General features: G+C 37.2%; 1 protein-coding gene across 1 annotated transcript in view; it reads right to left on the bottom strand.

Annotated features, from left to right (window-relative positions):
• Positions 1-20,271, bottom strand: part of MAN1A2 (mannosidase alpha class 1A member 2) — a 225,585-nt gene that overhangs the window by 70,304 nt on the left and 135,010 nt on the right. The window contains exon 6 of the mRNA XM_027866720.1: positions 8,864-8,958. Within this exon, the coding sequence (XP_027722521.1) occupies positions 8,864-8,958 (95 nt within the window). The remainder of the gene's footprint in view (positions 1-8,863; positions 8,959-20,271) is intronic.

Consider the following 20,271-nt stretch of genomic DNA (forward strand, 5'->3'; position numbering starts at 1 on the left):
GAGTGTTCACTGTGAAGACAATTACTGGCTGGAGTGAACAGGCAATAGGATCAAGGCAAAAGTGGAGGGGTTGACTTGAGCAAGGGAAAAGACCTCTTCTCCATCTGGTTAATGACAGAAGAGTCTGAAATGCTGAAGGAGAGGAGACGTTCATGGCAAGTGGCCTCAGTTTCCAACTAAATTATGAGACTTGACCTTCTATTGTTAGAGAAGAGGAGAGGAGGGAGGATGGAAGACTTGAGAAGAAAAGATTCATAACATATTGATTCTCTGGGAAGTATGAGGCAATTAGTGACAGTAAAAGGATTGCCTTGAAGCAATTCACTTGAGATCAGAGAACCTAAATTGATCATGGTTCCAGGCAATCAGACTGTATGACTTCCTCCAGCACCTTGCAGTATTTGGCTTTCTCATGACTTGGCTCCTCAGAGTCTTTGTGGCGGAGTGGAAAAGAGAGCTAGATGTGAACTTAAATGTTCTGACTCTTACTAGGGCCTATGCCAGGGGAAAAGTCATTTACCCTCTCTAGGTCTCAGTTTCCTTAATAAACATCAGTAGAGTAGGACCCAATAATTTTTACAGTTACCTACAGCTCCAAATCTATGGTCTTATGTTTAAGAAGTCTAAGTCTGCTTAACTTCAAAACAAGAAACACTCTTGCTTTAAGTGATTTTTCTCTCTGATTAATTTCATGTTCAATGTTACTTTTTGTCATTACTACAACTTATTTTCCCTCATTCTAAGTTAAGAAATCCAAACATGTAGGTGTGAGGAGGGCCACATAATAATTAGTATTTAAATAAATCCTTACTTATCCACACAAATGGAAGAAAATAAGAGAAAAAATGTAAAAACACTATCTTGATAATGTAGCTATAAAATCACCAGATAAGATGAAAACTATATATGTTTATACTTATACCACTAAATTTTGAATTTTTTTAAAAACCGCATTTAAATAGAGGTTTCTGTGTTCTAAGAAAGTCTAACACTTAATACCAGATAATGAAATCATACTGATTAAGGAAAAGAGATTTCCACTATGGGCAGTATTGCCAGAAGAGGAAACTGGGAAACATTCTACCTGCTGACTGAATTATGATTTCTCTTACCTTCCAAGAGTGTTTGGAAATGAATGTGATCTAGGCCTCTCTATGCTCAATACCACTGTGGAAATTTGTGCAAAGAGAAATAAGTTTCTCACATCTTGAGGTAGAAGTCTGACCATGGAGACTTTTATATATGGTCAGTAGGTTCCACAATAAAGTGCTGTATTAGTAAAATACTATAAAAACAGAAGTGTTTTCATCTTCTAGTCTGATGCAACCTGCCTCTAATTTTCCAAGACAAATGGATAATCACACACACACACACATACACAAATTTAATTTTGGTTTTCAACAATCACTTCCATACCCTTTTGAGTTTTAAATTTTTCTCCACCTCCCTCCCCTCTCACCTCCCCAAGACAGCATGCAATCTGATATAAGCTCTACATATACATTCCTATTAAACATATTTTCACATTAGTCACACTAGTCATGTTTTTTTTGGGGGGTGGGGGTGGGCAATGGGGGTTAAGTGACTTGCCCAGGGTCACACAGCTATTAAGTGTTATGTGTCTTAGGCCGCATTTGAACTCAGGTCCTCCTGAATCCAGGGTGAGTGCTCTATCCACTGCGCCACCTAGCTGCCCCTAACACATTAGTCATGTTTTAAGGAAGAATTAGAACCAACAGGAGGAACCATAAGAAAAACGAAACAAAACCGAAGAGAAAAAAAAAGAGCAAACAGTATGCTTCGATCTGCATTCCAACTCCATAGTTCTTTCTCTGGATGTGGATAGCATTTTTCATCATGAGACTTGTGGAGATCCTTGCATTCCTGAGAAGGACTAAGTCTATCAAAGTTAGTCATCACACAGCATGGCTGTTACTGTGTACAACGTTCCCTGGTTCTACTCACTTCACTCAGCATCAGTCCATACAAGTCTTTCCAGGTTTTTCTGAAGTCTGTCTGCTCATCATTTCTTATAGCCTAACAGTATTCCATTACATTCGTATACCACAACTTGTCAGTCATTCCCCAACTGATGTGCATCCCCTCAATTTCCAATTTTCTTTGCCACCACAGAAAGAACTGCTATAAATATTTTTATTCATGTGGGTCCTTTTCCCATTTGTCTGCTCTCTTTGGGATACAGCCCTAGAAGTGTTATTGCTGGGTCAAAGGGTATTATGCACATTTTTATAGCCCTTTGGGCACAGTTACAAATTGTTCTCCAAAATGGTTGGATCAGTTCACAACTCCACCAACAATGCATTAGTGTTCCAATTTTCCCACATCTTCTCCAACATTTATCATTTACCTGTTTTGTCATGTTGGCCAATCTGATAGGTGTGATGTAGTACCTCAGAGTTGTTTTAATTTGCATTTCTCTAATTAATAGTGATTTAGAGCATTTTTTCATATGACTATAGATAGCTTTAATTTCTTCATCTGAAAACTGCTTGTTCATATCCTTTGACCATTTATCAATTGGGGAATGACATGTATTCTTATAAATCTGACTTAGTTCTCCATATATTTTAGAAATGAGGCCCTTATCAGACACTGTATAAATTCTTTCCCAGTTTTCTGCTTCTCTCCTAATCTTGGTTGCACTGGCTTTGTTTGTGAAAAAGCTTTTCAATTTAATATAATCAAAATTATCCATTTTGCATTTCATAATGTTCTCTTATCTCCTGCATGGTCACAAATTCTTCTGAACTATTCCTTGCTCTCCAACTTTGCTTATAGTATCAGCCTTTATATCTAAATAATGAACCCATTTTGACTTTATTTTGATATAAGGTGTAAGACTTTGGTCTATGCCTACTTTCTACCACTCTTTTCCAGTTTTCCCAGAAGTTTTATGACATTTATATATTATAAGTTTACTCAGGGACTGATGAAAATCTGTTTATATGGGGAAAGGCTTCTGGAATTCAAAGTATCTAAATGACAGATGAACTCCAGAATGCAAATGACTAACAAGACAGATATCTATATATACACAGGAGCACATATAGACATAATCTCTTTTTCAATTTCAGATTTTTGGTCTACAAAAAGAAGTGGCTGGATGAGATAAAATTAAAATTCAGTATTGAGTAGGTGGGGGACGACGACTGTGATTTCACGAGTGTAGGAGACGATAGGGTGAGGAAACCCTGTCTATCCTTGCTGGTCGACATGTTCTCTGCAACCTAATAGTCTTGAAGAGCTGCCTGGAGCCTCGGGAAGTGTTAAGTGACATGCCAGATCATATTACTAATGTGTCAAAAGCTGGAAGTGAAACTATACTCTGTTTCTTTCCACCTTCTCAGGGGTATGCTGGGTAAACATATAACCATTGCCTCTCCGGGGGGAAAATGTCCTGCATGACATACTTTAAAGTTTAATCTGTGTCATTAACATTTTCTCTATCACTTTAAGTCTTGGCAATCAAACCCTAATATGTAGCATTTGCAGTTTTCCAAGTAAATGCTCACACTGAGAATTTAACTGATTCTCCCAGACTATCCAAGACAGTTGAAGCACACCCACTGCCCCTCAAAAACACACACACATAGATACAACCTACAATTCTGCCCAGACACCTGAAGAACAGGAGGAAGAAAAGAAGAAAAATTAAGTGGGACACAAAAAAGGTTGCAGAGGCACAGGATAGAAAGGAAGGGGACAGGAAAATCAGCTAGGGCCAGTCCTTTGAGATTCCCTTACTTAAAGGAGGGATGTTCCTTCAAACCTATCACCCTGATACCCCCATTGGGATATATGGCTATTATATTGATTAAAAAAAGCTGGGATAGAGGATTGGGACAGAAGTATGGTCTGGGATGAAGGGCAAAAAGAGTCACAGGGAATATAAGAAAAAAGATGAAATAAAAAAGAGAGCAAACATGAATAAAAATTAAATACACAAAATAGATAAACTCTCACCCTTGACCTCTCTGCAGCATTTGACACTGTTGACCACCTTCTCTTACTGGATAATCTTTCTTGTCTAGAGTTTCCTGACATTGCTCTCTCTTGATTCTCCTCCTACCTGTCTGATGATTGCTTCCTTTGATGGCTCATCAGCCTCATCACACCCCCAGGAGGTGTCCCTCCAGGTGCTGTCCTGGGCCTTCTTCTCTCCCCTTCTACACAAGCTCATTTTTCAGTTATTATTTCTGTGCAGATCTATAATTAAATCCTACCCCAATCTCTCTCCTAAATTCCAGTCTCACATCATTAACTAACTGCCTTTTGGACATCTCAAAATGGATACGCCATAGGAATTTCAGACTCAACATGTTTACAACAGAACTCACTGTCTTTGACACCACTTTCTTCTTCCAAACACCTATGCTACTTTAAAGGAACCATTATCCTTCCCAAGTTAACAACCTTGGTGTTCTCGACTCCTCATTCTCACTCACCCCACAGATCCATTCCAATCCATCCTCCACACAGATACAAGTGATTTCCCTAAAGTGTAGGTCAAATCATGTCACCTCCTGCTCAATAAACTCCACTGGACCCTCTCACCTCCAGCATCAAATAAATAGGAAGTCCTGTTTGGGATTTAAAGCTGTTTATAACCGGACTCGTCCTATCTTTCCAATCTTCTCATGCCAGACTACCCTCCACACAATTAGGATACAGACACACTAACCTACTTCACACTCCTCGCATATGACATTCCATCTGCTGTTCCTCTAACTCTTACTGGCTCTCCCCCATGCCTGGAATCTTCTCCCTCTCCCTTTTCACCTCATGACATTTCTGGCTTCTTTTATGTCTCAAGTGAAATACCACTTTCTGTAGGAGGTCTTCTTGGTCCACCCCCAGTTACTTGAGTCTTCCTCCCTAAGACTTTTCACCTACCTGTAACTCTTATTTTCATGTTATCGTTCCCATTTTTTTTTGTAAGCTCCTTGAAAGCAGGTACTGTTTCTGGGTTTTTGCCTTTTTTGTATTCAGCTAAACACAGTCCAATTAATAAATGTTGGTTGTTTGATATCTTTTTAAAAAAAAAAAGAATAAAGTGAAACCTCAAAGAGAAGCCAAAAAATGCTAAACAAATATAATATTAGGAAAATGAATCAGTGCAAAAGAAAAAATTCTAGTTACTCCTTGGGGATCATGGAACAACAGCAAGAAATTTTTAAATGGTTCAAAAGAGAATAGTGCTAAAATAAATTAGAAATTAATTAAGGTTAGAAATACAAGCTCTCAATGCAGAATATAAAACTACTATTATCAGGGTAGAAGGAAATGAATCTATAATAGAAAAACCTCTCCAAAGAGAAACAATAAAAGATTTTAGAAAATGGTTTTCAAAATAGTAACAGGGACACAGAGCTAAAGACAGGATTATGTTATCATTAAAATGGAGGCTGATCAAGGACAGAAAATAGGACTGAGCCATAGATCTGGAACACAGGGCAATTTCTAAGACAAGGTACTACAACTTTCTAATATTACTTCTCTCATGAATTAATATTTGTGAAAGTGAGGTAAAGTAGGAGAGGATGAGGTAAAACTCACAAAAACACATACGTCAAAACCCAATAGAAAACAAGAGTTTAAACCGGTTAAGTCAAAAGCACCGCTCCTACACTCAGGAGGGATACAGAAATGACAAAGGAGGAACATGGAAGGATATAAATTATACATAAGAAAATAAAATTCAGAATGGACTGGAAAAGAAGAAAAATAATGAGGATGACAAAGTAAAGGAAAACTACAATAAGAGAAAGTTTATTTTTTAAAAAGTGTGGGAGGAGTTGAAGGAAGCTCCTTACTTAACTAGATGGAGATCAAGAAGTGATAAAACATGGGTAGAATAGATAAAATTCACAAAATAAAGAGAACTGAACAACATAAGTAAATTCAAAGAACTTGGGATAAGGCAGAAAAATGGGTGTGGGAGAGAAGTGGAAAGTCTGTGGAATGAACAATGCTGTATAAGTAAAACTAATCCCAGAGACAAAAGAGAAAGGGAATACAGCAAGGTAATATGAAAGAAATAAATGCAGGAAAACAAAAAGTCTTTAATTTTAACTATGACATAATTAGTTCAATAAAATGACAGAACAGATAAGAAAGCAAAACCCAACAATATGCTATTAACACAAAAAAAAATCTAAAAATTAGACATATTCAGATGAAAATGAAAAGCTAAAAAAAATCAGGAGGCAACAAGTAAATCTTTTTTTGTTTTGTTTTGTTTTTAGGCAATTGAGGTTAAGTGACTTGCCCAGGGTCACACTGCTAGTAAGTGTCAAGTGTTTGGTCTGAGGCTGGATTTGAATTCAGGTCCTCCTGACTTCAGGGACGGTGCTCTATCCACTGCACCACCTAGCTGCCCCCACAAGTAAATCTTAAGGGCAGGAATTACAATCATGCTATCAGAAAAAAGAAACACCAAAACTTTACAAAATCCAGAAAAATAAACAAGTCATATTAGACAAGTAACCAATATCAACTACAAAAATACATTCACCAAATAGCATATAAATTCTGCATTTTCCTCAAAATTAATTGTCAACTATTTTCAATACCATCACCTCTACCCTTCTCCTCCATCTCCAACACTAATAAATATCTACCTTTCATACTGTACTGCGCTAGACCAATTTATACTGCAATAATAATCATGGAATTCTAAGCTAGCCTCCAAAAGTCAACTAATTTAGGTCCTACTCCCCATGAAAAGTGCTATGCCAACAATCCAAAGATTTTTTATCATATTATTAAAGATCTGCGAAAGTAGAGATACTAGGTAGGACTTTTCTAATAATAAATTTCAGGGTTTAATAAATTTTTCTTCCAACAACTTTGCTGTATTTCCATAATGGTACCAATACGAGAACAAATGATAGATTTGTGTACAACTTTAAAGTTGAAAAGTGGTAGACATGATCTCATTTGAGCTGCACATTAACTCTGTGAGTTAAATACAATAGCTACTATTATCTTCATCTGACAGGTGAGAAAACTTTTTTTGTGCTATTAAAGCACAGAAAGTTTAAGTGACTTGCAGATGACCACTGATATCAAAGCAGGATCTGAAAGCACATCTTTGTGATTCCTATGCTCCTATGCTCTGAGGCCTTCAAAGTAGATCCTCCATGCAGACTTTATGGCTTTGCAAACAAAGAGATCTATCCTTCAGGGTCTCTTTCTATATCAAAGCTCGTTTGAAATCTTATTTGTAAAGTCATCTTTAATGATCCTGCTGCTGAATAAAACACCCAAAACTTTATCATGGGACCAAGTTAAAACAAAACAGGTGTGTCTACACTGTCGTGCACACTTACGTCTTTAAATGCAGCTACTACACAGTACACAGTCCTGTTTTGTTTTTTTTTTTTTTTGATATGGAAGTAATCTACACTATATAGTGAGCATAATCAAAAGACAGTAAATCAGATTCAATGCACAGCAAAGAATTCTGGCTTCCAAATGTTCAGATGTATATTCCAGTTTGAGATTTTGCTAAAGAACAGCTTTGACTTTAAAATGGTAAAATTATAAGTCACATGGAATAATGTTCCTAGAAAAATGAATATTCTAGGGTGAGGTTTTCTTTGTATGTGTACTTCTTTTTTTTTTTTAAACAACTGGTTGTTTTATAAAGTTTTTAAGTCTAAACATAAAAATAAATAAAAAGAAAGATTTTAAAGGACCAATCACACATATTTCATAGCATAAAACAAATCATTTAAATACAATTTAAAAGATGACTGACAAAATCTCTTTTAAATCATGTTTTTTCTTGAATTCAAAGGGCAGCTAGCTAGGCAGGCAAAGTGGATAGAGTACTGGGCTTGGAATCAAGAAGACTCATCTTCAAAAGTTCAAATCTGGCCTCAATACACTTACTAGCTGTGAGATTATGGGCCAGTCACTTTAACCCTGTTTGTCTCAGTTTCCTGATCTATAATCTTAATCTATAAATTCTTAATCTGTAAAACGAGCTGGAGAAGGAAATGACAAACCACTCCAATATCTTTGCCAAGAAAACCCCAAATGAGATCAACAAAGAGTCAGAAGACACAAATGAAATAACAACAACAAAATACTTTACCTATATGACATTGTATGAAGTCATTTAATCTATAAAATCTAGATGACCTTTAAGATCTTTTAGCTAAATCTATGATTTATAGTGAAGATGAAACAAAGGTTATGCTCTAGGGGAAAAAAAAAAAGATGTAAAATAATGAGATTTTTAAAAAGGGTGAACCTTCAACTTCACTTGTTATAAGAAAGCACTGTAGTTCTACACCACGGCCTGAAGCTTCCCTTTTCATTAATAAATTAAGTAGCTAAAGGAAGCACTGCTCTCAGAATGTCACTTTCATTCTGATTTGGAAGAGGAAAGGCAGGAAGCATCGGACAGAAGGGGGAAATTCCTTTAGGTCCATAAAATGGACTAAAAGAATCACCAGAACTGGAAATGCATAAGGGAATAATGAGGGAAGCAGCCACATTTTGTGATCATGCAGAATCAGCCAGGTGAATAAGAGAGTTGTACAAATTAGACAACACAGGAGGGTAACTTGGGATTTAGTTAAAAATTTGAACTGACACAGAATAAAAGGAAGAAGATAACTGGAAAAAGGAGCAAGGTAGAGGTAAAGAAAATCCTTTTAAAGATACAATATAAGAAATAAACATCTGTTCATACGAAGAGGAAAAAATAGAAGCCTGAGTTTAAAAAAGAAAATGAAAAAGTAGATTCATAGGATTTCCTATATTTAGAAAAGGAAGATAATGGTTTATTTAATTCTTCAGGCAAAGAATAACTGAAGAAAACATATTTTACCTTTTCAGATTCACCATTGCCCAGGGAATCCCAGTAGGTGTGTTAAAGGCAGGAAGGAGTTTCCCTGCCAACTGCACTGCTTTGTTCTTGAATACCTGAGACAAAAATATGAATAGTCATAAATTACACCATCAATTAGTAGCTCTTAACTGAATACTCAGAGTGCATATGACACTGAACTTGAGGGCACAGGAAAAAGATGAGACTCTTTTATATTGCTGGAAAGGTGGACATCAGGGATTATGCTGATGATTAGGGAAACTATTAATGTTGATGAAGAAAGTCACCAAGAAGAGTTAAATATGGAAATTCAATTTATAGGAAGAAAGGAGATGGCCTGGTATTAATGTTATATGTATAATTTGGTAGCAAAAACTTAAAAGGAAAACAAATTTTCTTTGTAAACAACTTTATGCTAGCTTCTTCCTTACAAAGCTAGTCCAACTCTGACATTAAAAAGTAGTAAAAAGAAATGGAATATTGAAGACATGCACTAATGAACTTAGATTCATGTAGAGCCATTTCTTGCTACCAAAGCTCAACCAATTCATGCAAAGGAGATAGGAAGGTAACTCCTGTTCTAAGGATGCCTGGTAAGAATACTAAATTAAATATGAAAAATCCCATTATCATTTTCTCATTGTCAAAGAAATGAACCGGGTGAACCATATCCAGGTTTTGGCCACAGTATATAGACTGAAAAAAATACTGCCACTAATCTAGCTTTGGTTCAAAATCAAAACCAAAGCTTCTCAACCTCTGCCCCTGAGAAACCTTGTGATGTCTATGGTATAAACAGGATCTCCATGAGAACATGTCAATGTTAACTCTATTTTCCCCTCTAAAGTACTAAATATAAAGTTATATATCTACCAAATGAGATGGAAGGGGAGGGAAGAGGGCACAGGGGAGAAGAAAAGAGGACCAGGAGGAAGAAGCCTGGCCTGCTGACAAAGGTATGTGGACCTGCCCTGGGGGAGTACTGACCCGGGGAAAAGAATGGAGGAGAGAAGAGGAAGAAGGCCAAGAGAAAGCACCTAGAACTAGGGATTCTGGTGAACAGAAGGTATGTGATGAGTGATGAAGGGGTCAGCTATGGAGAAAAAAGTACAATGTTGAAGAGTCCAGAGGTTCCTCAATAAAGGAAGAGTGTGTTAGGGAAGGAACTGAAGGAACTGAGAGGGGAAAGGAGAGAAGGGAAAGGGCTTTTTCTTTAGTAGCTTCTCTCCTTAGAAGTCAACTTTAATGCCATCATTTCCAGTTTACATTAGCTCTGTAGAAGAGAGAATGGCTTTTCACTACACTGTGGGACCTGCCTAACCTCACTTTCCTACCTCTTCCATCACTTCATATTGCCCACCTACTTACTTGCCCAAGACTGACTGACAAAAAGGAAAAAATTTGGCGAGAAAATTAACAATGGATCCATCAGCCACCTCCACCTCCTCTTGCTTCTCTCTCGTCTCCCAGTCATACTTTCCCAAAGCAATCATATATGAATTAGCATCTTTCTCCTATATATGCAAAGCGACACTCCAGAACACTGGCTAAATTATAAAAGGATTTCCTTCTCAAATAGAATGGCCTCTCCTCCTCCATAACCTCAAGGTAACTTGGTCCATACCCTAGTTTCTAAACAAATAAAAACAAATCTAACAAGGTTGAGTTTTGTTCTTTTATCTAGACATTCTCTTACCCAACTCAAGATTCCTATTTCAAGAAAAGCCAAAAAAGTTTGGAAAATACCACGTTGATCCTATTTCCAATTATTATTTTTGTTGTTTGTCCTTCATTTTTGAAGAGAGCTAATGACATCATGAGTGATGTCCTGACTCATGGGTGAATTGGATTTAAGTGATCCAGAGCTGCACAAAGTTGTCAGCCTCAATCTCTCTTCCTGAGTCATTGAATTCCAGTGGCAGGACAAAAGTCAAGATGACTAGCAATGGCCTGAAATGCACATCCCATTCCCACTACAATCCTGTTTTATCTCATATAATATGGAGATTATAAATTTTCATTTTAGCCAATTATTCCTGGCAAACAGTGATGAACTAAATAGATTGCTTGGGAAAGGATTAGTACATCAGGAAGGTTTTAGAGACTGGGATAAAGATGAAACAAGAACACTGTTATTATATTTAAAAAAAAAAAAAAAAGACATTTAGAAGACAAATATAAAAATGGACAAGAAAAAGATGACTCACATCACTGCCCTGTTATGGAAAGTGAGAGGAGCCTAGATAAAGACTAAGCTCCTTTTCAGTGCTGGGATGCTATACAGTCTTGTGTTTACAGCTTTCCTGTAAAGGTTATCAGAATGGTAAGCCATATTTAAATCAAGTTATATAGGGGACACTATTTTTAAGTCTGCAAATTCCTATTTCTTAGAAGAGGCTTATGTAGCAAATACAGGAAGCACAGGAAAAATGAGGATGGAAATTTCAATTAAATATTTCTCATTTGCTCCGATTTTTGGGACAGAAAAGCCACTTTCAAATTAGTTCAAGGCTCTGTATAAATATATGTATTTTGTTAGGCAAGTTGAATGTTTTCTATATAGAGAAATCAGTGTGGCTCACGATGCTAATATGAAAAAAGGGGCAAGATTCTTATGAAAAATCTGATGGGGATATTCTGAATAGACTATTAGCTTCTCATAGTAACATACTCACAATTTTCTTACTTGGGAATCATAGGATCATACATGTACAGCTGGAAAAGATCTTAGAAACCATCTAGGTCAACCCCTTCATTTTGCAGATGACAAAATGAGGCCCAACAAGGTGATTTAAACAAGGTCACACAGGTAATAAGGAGCAAAGCCAGAATTCAAACTTGGGTCCAGAGACTCCAAGAGCAAGAACTTAGAAATGATATAAAAATTTAACATGCTGGTTGTAGAGATTTAAAATAATTAGGCAAACTCTGACAACAAGTTACCCCTCAAATGCATTTTAACTAGCTCCTAGTGTGGGTTTTAAGAGTGGGAGTGGGTGTGGGTGTGGGTGGGTGTGGATGTGGGTGGGTGGGTGTGTGTGTAAGTAAATATATACTCACACATGGGGTGAAGGAAGGAGGACACCACTAGACTGTGGGCAGGGTCCTCGATCTCAGCAGTGTTCACAGACCAGGTCTTCCTCTACCAATGGAGATGAGCACGTTCCTTTGTTACTCTCCTTCATGACTGTGTTTTAGGCAAACTGGTTTTTATGCTGTTTCCAAAGTGGCATTTCCCTCAAAACTGGATAGTAAACAGTCAGTACCCAGTTAGCAGCTAGTATTTATTAAGTGCCTATTATGTGCCAGGAACTGTGATAAGCACTTGGGATACAGAGAAAGACAAAAGACATTCCCTGCTCTCAAGGAGCTCACAGTCTAAAGGGAGAAACAAGATGCCAACGATTTATGTACAAACAAGCTAAACTGGGAATAGTCTTAAACTGGGAAAGGTTTCTTGTAGAAGGGGAGACTCTAACTGAAACTTGAAGAAAGCTAGAAAATCAAGAAGGTAAAGATGAACAAGAAAGTTCTAATCATGAGGAAAAGCCAATGAAAAGGCTCAGAATCAGTAGATGGTGTATCTTTTTGGGGGATGTAAGAAAACTGAAAAAGTCGAAGGAGCCAGGTTACAGAGGGCGTTAAAGAAAAAACTTTACATTTGATGCTGGAGGCAACAGAGAGCAAGTAAAGGTTATTTAATAGGATGGTGACATGGTCAGACTTACACATCAATTTGACAGAGGGTAGAAGATGACTGGAGCGGGGAGAGATGAAGCAGGGAATCTAGCCAAACTACTGCAACACCAGGTGTGAGGCAATAGAGGCCTGCATCATGGCAGTGCCATTGTCAGAGGAGAAAGGGGGAAATATACAAGTGATATGATGAAGGTAGAATCAACAGGACTTGGCAATTGACTAGATATGGCATGTAAGAGTGAGAAGTTGTGGATGAAACCCAAGTTGAAAGACTGGGTGACTGGAAAGATGGTGGTACTCTTCAAAGTAATAGTGGAAGATAGGAAGAAGGGAGGGCTTGGGATGAAAGATAATGAGTTCAGTTTTAGCCATGACAAGCTTAAGATATCATACAAGGTATCTACTTCAAAATGTCCACTAGACAATTTAAGATCCAGCGCTGGAGGTTATGAGAAGTTAAAGCTGGATGAATAAATCCAAGTAGTACAAGTGTTGCTCTTCACAGCTGACATAATGAAACTAAAATTCAGAGAGATTAAGAGACATGATGACAGCCACACAGCTGCTCGGTCCCACACTCCTTCTAGAAAACCAATGCTTCCTTTCTCCCCATCAGTATTTACAGATTCTGGCACTATGCTACTTTCTCAAAAATGTTCTGTGGCTAAATTAGCTTGGAAAACACTGGGATAATTAGGTATTTAAAAAAATTTTTTCCTTTCCTTTCTGTGAAACAAAAGGGTTTTATAGAAACTATAAAAGTGACTGGTATTAACTTTATCATCACTGATAATCCTCTAACAGAGGCAATGAAAAAGGAAGGTGTCTCTGAACGAGAGAATATTAATGACAAGGAAATTCAAAAGTTGTCTATTCTAACCTATGCCCTCAAAATCACTAACTTAAAAAACATTAGTTACAAGTACTTATCTAACCTACACTTGAAGATATCTCACTATGTACTAAGCCATCCCACCGCATACTAGGACAGTTCTAATTGTTGGGAAAATTGCCTTACTTTGAAAACAAACAAACAAGTACCACAGGACTATAGGTATATAAATTAAATCTAAAAAATAAACTTTCTTCCATCAAACCTCTGTCTGCTTCTAATAGTAGTAAAGATGATGGTGAAGCTAAAATTAATATGGGGGTTTGTAAGGCATGCAAGGCCTTTACTTGGACTATTTCACCTGAGTGTCACAACAATTCTGTGATGTAGATGCTATTACTATTCCTATTCTAAAGAAAAGGAAAGTGAAGTTCAGGGAGAACTTAATGACTTGTCCTCAACATGTTATTAAAACGAAATTTGAAAAGTAGCATAGTAAAGAGTGCTGGATTTGGAGTCATAAGACCTGGGTTCAAGTTCTGGCTTTGCTACCATCTGTGTCATCAGCGATGAGTTAGTCATTTAATCTCTCTGAGCCTCAGTCTCCTCATCTATAAAATCAAGTAGTTGGAGAATATGACCTCTAAAGTCTCCTTCAATTCTAAATTAATTCTACAATATCAGGCTACTTCAAATTCTAAGTCCTGTACCTTTTCACTGCTTCTAACACCTTCTATATCCATTACCTCTGATTGTGCCCTCTGGAATCAAACACAGCAAGTCTAAGATTTCTTCCATATGAACGTGCCTTTGTATACTTGAAGAATGCTCTCATGTCTTAAGTCCTTTATTTTCTAGGTTAAATATCCCCAGGTCTTTCAATAGAGTTCCATAAGGCACAAATCTCTAGTATTCTTACCATCCTGACAAGGCTCAGATGCACCTGCTCTAATCAGTCAATGGATTCCTAAATATGGTGTCCAGTATTGAACACAGTGAGTCAAATATTGTTAGAACATGCCAAAATATAGACTATTACCTCTCACCCTGTCTATGAACATAAAATAAAAAACAGAAAAAAGAATCATCAATAAAACTCATGACCACATATATAAACACAGAAAAGCACAAAATATAGGTAACTAGCAAAATGAAATAAAGACCCTAATGTTAGAAGGCAAATTTGAAGTCAAAGATATCACTAAGATTTAGTGGTATGAAACCAATAACTACAATGTGGCTCATGAATGGCACTACATTATATGGTGGTACATAAGGAACACAGTAAGAAACAGAAGAAGGTGTAATAGTATATTATAATGGTCTTGGTCAGTCTCTCTCTCTCTCTCTCAAGATAGAGATACCTCAACATAGAGATATATCTATCCAGAGGTATATAGTTATTGATATCTAAATGTTTCTCTATATGTTGATATATATCTAGTTCTACATGATATGCTAATATCTATATCAATACAGATTTATTGATTTTTTTTTCTTATCAAGAGGAAAAGGCACGTGAGGAAATCTGGGAACCCTAGGGAAAAGAACGGTGGTCCTCATTACAGTGAGAATCAAAGGATGTAGAAACAGAAACATTTTCATTAGACTATATTACAGATCACATAAAAATCAAGAGAAAAAATAGAGGAAGAATTAAGGAAACAGGTCATGAATCTTGAATAAAAACATGATACAGTAGTGATGGGAGATTTCAATCTGCTGGGGTATTTTGCTCTTTCTGCAAAAGAGCAGGGCAGCTAATTAATTCCTTGACTCACGTTTATGATAACATCTTTGAAAAGGTGAAGGGACAAATGAAAGGAGCTTCTATTTCGGATTCTTACCAAAGAGAAATTGTTTGTTGCAGTGGAATTGGCTGAAACCTTGGTGGGGAGGGGGAGTGAATGGAATATGAGGAGAAGGAAGAAAATATAGAAACAGTGTAGCAGGTACCCTAGATTTAGGTAGATAATCTTTCAAAAAGTTCATAATAAGGACAGATAGAATTTCATGGCCTAAAATTATGCAAGTTAAGTCAGCACAAAAAGAAAGCTATCATTAATGAATTTATGGGGGAGGAAGAGGAATAATTTGAATAAGGAAAAGGTAAGAGTTATTTAAAAAGACCCATTTTGGAAGACAGAAGAAAATCAACAAATCAGATTTGAAAAATCCATGTATGAACAATACATTGGTAAATATACATAACATAAAAACAAATGGCATAAATATATCTTGATGATTGCACAGAACATGAAAGTTAGACAATATATACATGGGATAAATGCAAAAATGTGCGATGGTCATGTAAAAACAGCACCAGGAATATAGATGCTCAGAATAAGCTGAGGCTGAAAAGGACAAAGAGTTTTGGGATTTTTTTTTTTTTAATAACTTGGGGAAAAGGGGAGGATCAAAAAAAGAGCTGATAGGCTCAGGAAGGGTGGAATGGTTATAACCAGCAGAAAACAAACACAGTACTACTGCTCAACTCTCATTTTACTTGGGCTTTCTCTACCACAGAGAATGGTCCTGGGCCTGGAAAGGACAGAAGAAAAAGGACTACTGAGATGCTGGTACCCAACACTTGGTCTTTTGGGGCAAAGGAGTGACGTGTCACACCTATGTTTTAGGAACATCAATTTGACAGGTATATGCAAAGCCTGGAGGTAGAGAATCAAATTAGTAGGCTGCTACAATAGACTACATTTGAGGTGACAAGGGCCTTAATCATAGCAGTGGCTGTGTAAGGAGAGAAAACGGAAGTGAAAATGTACTATGGTAATAGAACTGACAAGACTCAACAACTACAAGATTATGTGGGAGAGGGATGAGTCAAGGATGACTCCAAGGTTTCCAAGTCTGGGTCACAAGAAGGATGCTTGTCCTTGACAGAAAAATCCAAGTTAGGAATGAAATAATAAACTGAGTTTGGAACATTCAGGCCATACAGTTAAAGATCTATAATGGGCAATCAATAATGCAGGAATAGAGTCGAGAAAGGCCTGAAACTGCAAACAGAGAAGTCGGCAACATCTGCATGGAGATGAAAATTGAACCCAATGGGGTGCTACAAGTTAAAGATAGGCAAGGTATGCCTCAACTTTCAAAAAGGGGAAAGTAAGGAAGTTTGCACAACATAAACCAGTGAGCTTAATGTAGACTCCTGGCAAAATCCTGAAAGTATTATTAAATAGAAAGAAAATACCAGGAAAAGAAAGCAATGATTACCAAGAGCAATATGGTTCATCAAGAAAGAACAGGACATAGCAGAATAACCTTACTTCCTGTTTTGTGATATATTACTAGATTTATCAGGCAAACGTTTGTAGAGAGTTTACCTAGATTTTAGCAGAGCATTTGACAAAGTCTTTTACATTATTTTGGGGGGGAATGAGAGATAGGGCCAAATGACAGTACAATCAGATAAATTTAGAATGGTTTGAAAAGCACTGCACAAAATGGGCTCCATCCAATGTACTTTCTCTTAAGGACAGAGTACGTACATCAATAATCCATTGTTCTTACAACCTTGAGGCCATTTTCTTTTTTGAATGCACATCTGTTACATGGTTTATTTTGGAGTGGAGATGTCTCTAAATTTGTGCATCTCACATTTCTTTTGAGCTACTGCAATTCTGCTTGGCTCATAAATCCCAGCACTTTCTATGATGCAAACACGCCACCCTGGGCAGTCCTGTGCCAGTTCTCCTGTATCTCACAGTCAATTCCAGGGTTCTTCAGAGAGACCTTGTGTCCCTGTATCGCTTCCTCTGACCTCCACATGATCCTTGCCTTGTTTGAGTTCTCCATAAAATAAAGTCTTTTAAGCAAGCAAATGTTTGGCATTTGAACAATGCACCAGACCACGGGAGTTGCACTCTCCGTGGCAGACTTTGAATGCTTGGCAATTCAGCTCAAGAGAGGACCTCAAAAAGCTATAATGACAGCTGTACTGTTTACAGAAAATTGCAAAGCTCCTTTAAGACCCCAAACTTCTCCAAGAAATGAATGCTCATATTTTCAATATCAACATTATACTAGAATTATTATATGGCTAAGATTATACTGCATAAGGATTATAATTAATAAATCATATTTGGATTCACAAAATCCACTTCACAAAAAGGAAGAGGCACGGCTACAAATGAGAAGATCTGAAAAAAGCTTTTATTTAAAGGACTTAAATGTAGAAGTGGTAAGGTAGCTGTAGAATAAACTGGAGATAACCAAGATAAGAGAATGGAGAGAGCAACTGAAGTCAGGAATAAGACAAAGCAGAATAAATACCTTTACTGGGATGCGTTACCTAAATGGGTCGCCTGGTATAAGTCAGGTCCTGATCCTGGTCATTTAAGGAGGAATTAGCAAGGAAGTACATTCACAGGACAATAATGATAGATTAGAAGGAGCAAGTTGCACCAATTAAGCCTTTCTAGAAGATTCCATTCATTGAAGGGAGTCCGGTCCCTTTAATAAATGGTTATTGGGGGGCAGCTAGGTGGCCCAGTGGATAGAGCTCCGGACTTGGAGTCAAGAGGACCTGAGCTCAAATCTGGCCTCAGTCAAGTAACACTTACTAGCTGTGTGACCCTGGGCAAGTCAGTTAACTCCACTGGCTAACAAAAACAAAACAAAACAAACCAAAAAAAAAAAAAAAAAAAAAATCAGAAAAAAAAATGGTTATTGGGGGATTAGGTGCTATTTTTAATATCCACTTTGCAGACAAGGACACTGAGGCAGATAGTGACACAGCTAGTAAGTGGCTGAAGCAGGATTTGAACTGCAATTTTCTGTCTGCAAGTCTTGAGCTCTATCCACAACGCTAACTAGCTACCCAATTTTAAAAGAACTATCCTGACATTTCAGGCTCTGTTAGAGCAGTGCCAATTTCTTTTCTCCAAGCAGCTTTTTTAAGCTTAATGTCAACTAATCAATAAATATGTATTAAGTATCTACTATGTGACAAGCATAGTGCTAAGCACTGAAGAAATAGATAGAAATGAGAAGAAAGACAGTCCCCTGGCTTCAACAAACTTCCAATAGAACATGGAAGAAAACACACAAAAGGAAAGGAGGAAGGGGAGAAGGGGGTGAGAGGGAGAGAGAGATGACTGTCTTCAAGTATTTGAAGGCTGTCATACGGAAGATTAATTAAACTTCTTCCATTTGGCCAAAAGGGGCAAAACAAGGAACTGCATAGAGGTCAATTTAGGCCCGATATCAGGGAAAAGTTCTTAACAACTGGAGCTATCTGAAAATGGAATGGGCTACCTTGAGTGATGGTGGGTTCCTCTTCCTTAATGATCTTTATAAAGAGGCTGGACAGCTCCTTATCAGGTGTGTTCTATTATCATTCACCATTCTCACACTAAAGTTTTTGAAAAATCACCTTCATTTGCTGCCATGAATCAGAATTAACTCAGTATAGGGGATTTAACAACTGTCAACTGACACCATTGGAATTCCTGCTCTCATTACAGATTAATAATAAGCAAGATAATAACACTAAAAGGGAGTAGGACGGAAGTGCCTTATTCAACACCCTAGACCACAGAAGCTTAAGAGTTGGAAGGGGCTTTAGAGATAATCTAAGTAAATCCCCATTTCAGGGATGAATAAACTGAATGGGAATAGGAATTTTGGTAGCTTACAAACTACAATCTTATTTTTGTGATCCCACAAAAGTCTCTGGGCCTCAGTTTCTCATCTGTAAAATGAAGGGGTTGGAAGAGATAACCTCTAGGGTCCTTTCTGGGCAACAAGGTAGTGCAGTGGATAGAGCACCAGACCTGGAGTCAGAAAAACTCATCTTCCTGAGTTCAAATCTGGCCTCAGACACTTACTGGGGTAGGTGATCCTGAGCAAGTCACTTAACCCGGTTTGCCTCAGTTTTCTCATCTGTAAAATGAGCTGGAGAAAGAAATGGCAACTATTCTAATATCTTGGCCACGTAAACCCCAAATGGAGTCACAAAGAGTTGAACACAATTGCATAATAACAATGTCCCTTCTCGCTCTAAATCTATCATCCAACAAGTTTCTAGTAATCAAATATAGAAACTACTGCAATGAACAAAAGGCTGGGAATCATTGTGTATTAACACTGTGGAATTAAAGATTACCAAAAAAACCAGCAATAATTTGCTTTGTACTTTACCCCCAATCATGAGTACTTTATTCTATTAAATATAGCCCTGCATAGTACATAGTACATAGTATAAGTCAATAAAACTTCTTGAATTGTGTACACTCTTAGAAGGTTTTATCTATATACTATCTAGACTTTTTTTTTTAAATCATCTTATGTTTTTTAAATGTTTTCTCTTAAAAAAACAAAATACTTTCTCTTCAGTGTCTATCCTTAATTTTGTTGGAAGAAAGGCAATTTTTTAGTCTGGAATCAGGCATTCTGATCCCATGTCTGGTCCAGGAATTCTACTGATTGATAACCATTTCCTTAAGGTGCCATTTATTTGAAAGAACACACCAACATTAACATAATTATCCTCTAAGACAGCATTGAAGGAGTTGAAATTTTTAAGAGTCTTTAGGCTAGCTGCAAGTCCAAGAATCATCAGTCCCTTTGAGTTCTAAATCTCGAAGGTCAGGAAAGTCACAGTCAGAAATCATGACAGGTTTGATTCCATATAGGAACCAAACACAATACTCAAAGTCAAAAGGCCTGTAACATTACTCAGCATAATAAAGGACCACTACTCCTACAATGGCCCTCCCACCAATTCCCTCATTGCAACTACCCTTAAGTGCAGTCAGATTCAGTTTGCCCAATTATGAAACATGAAGAGGTTGGACAAGATCTGCTGGAAGAAGGTTCCCTTTCAGCTCTAAAACCCATGATCTGGGCAATGCTG

Source organism: Vombatus ursinus, unplaced genomic scaffold (genome assembly GCF_900497805.2).
Source record: "Vombatus ursinus unplaced genomic scaffold, bare-nosed wombat genome assembly UNPS02014782.1, whole genome shotgun sequence".
In the NCBI taxonomy this organism is placed as follows: Eukaryota; Metazoa; Chordata; class Mammalia; order Diprotodontia; family Vombatidae; genus Vombatus; species Vombatus ursinus.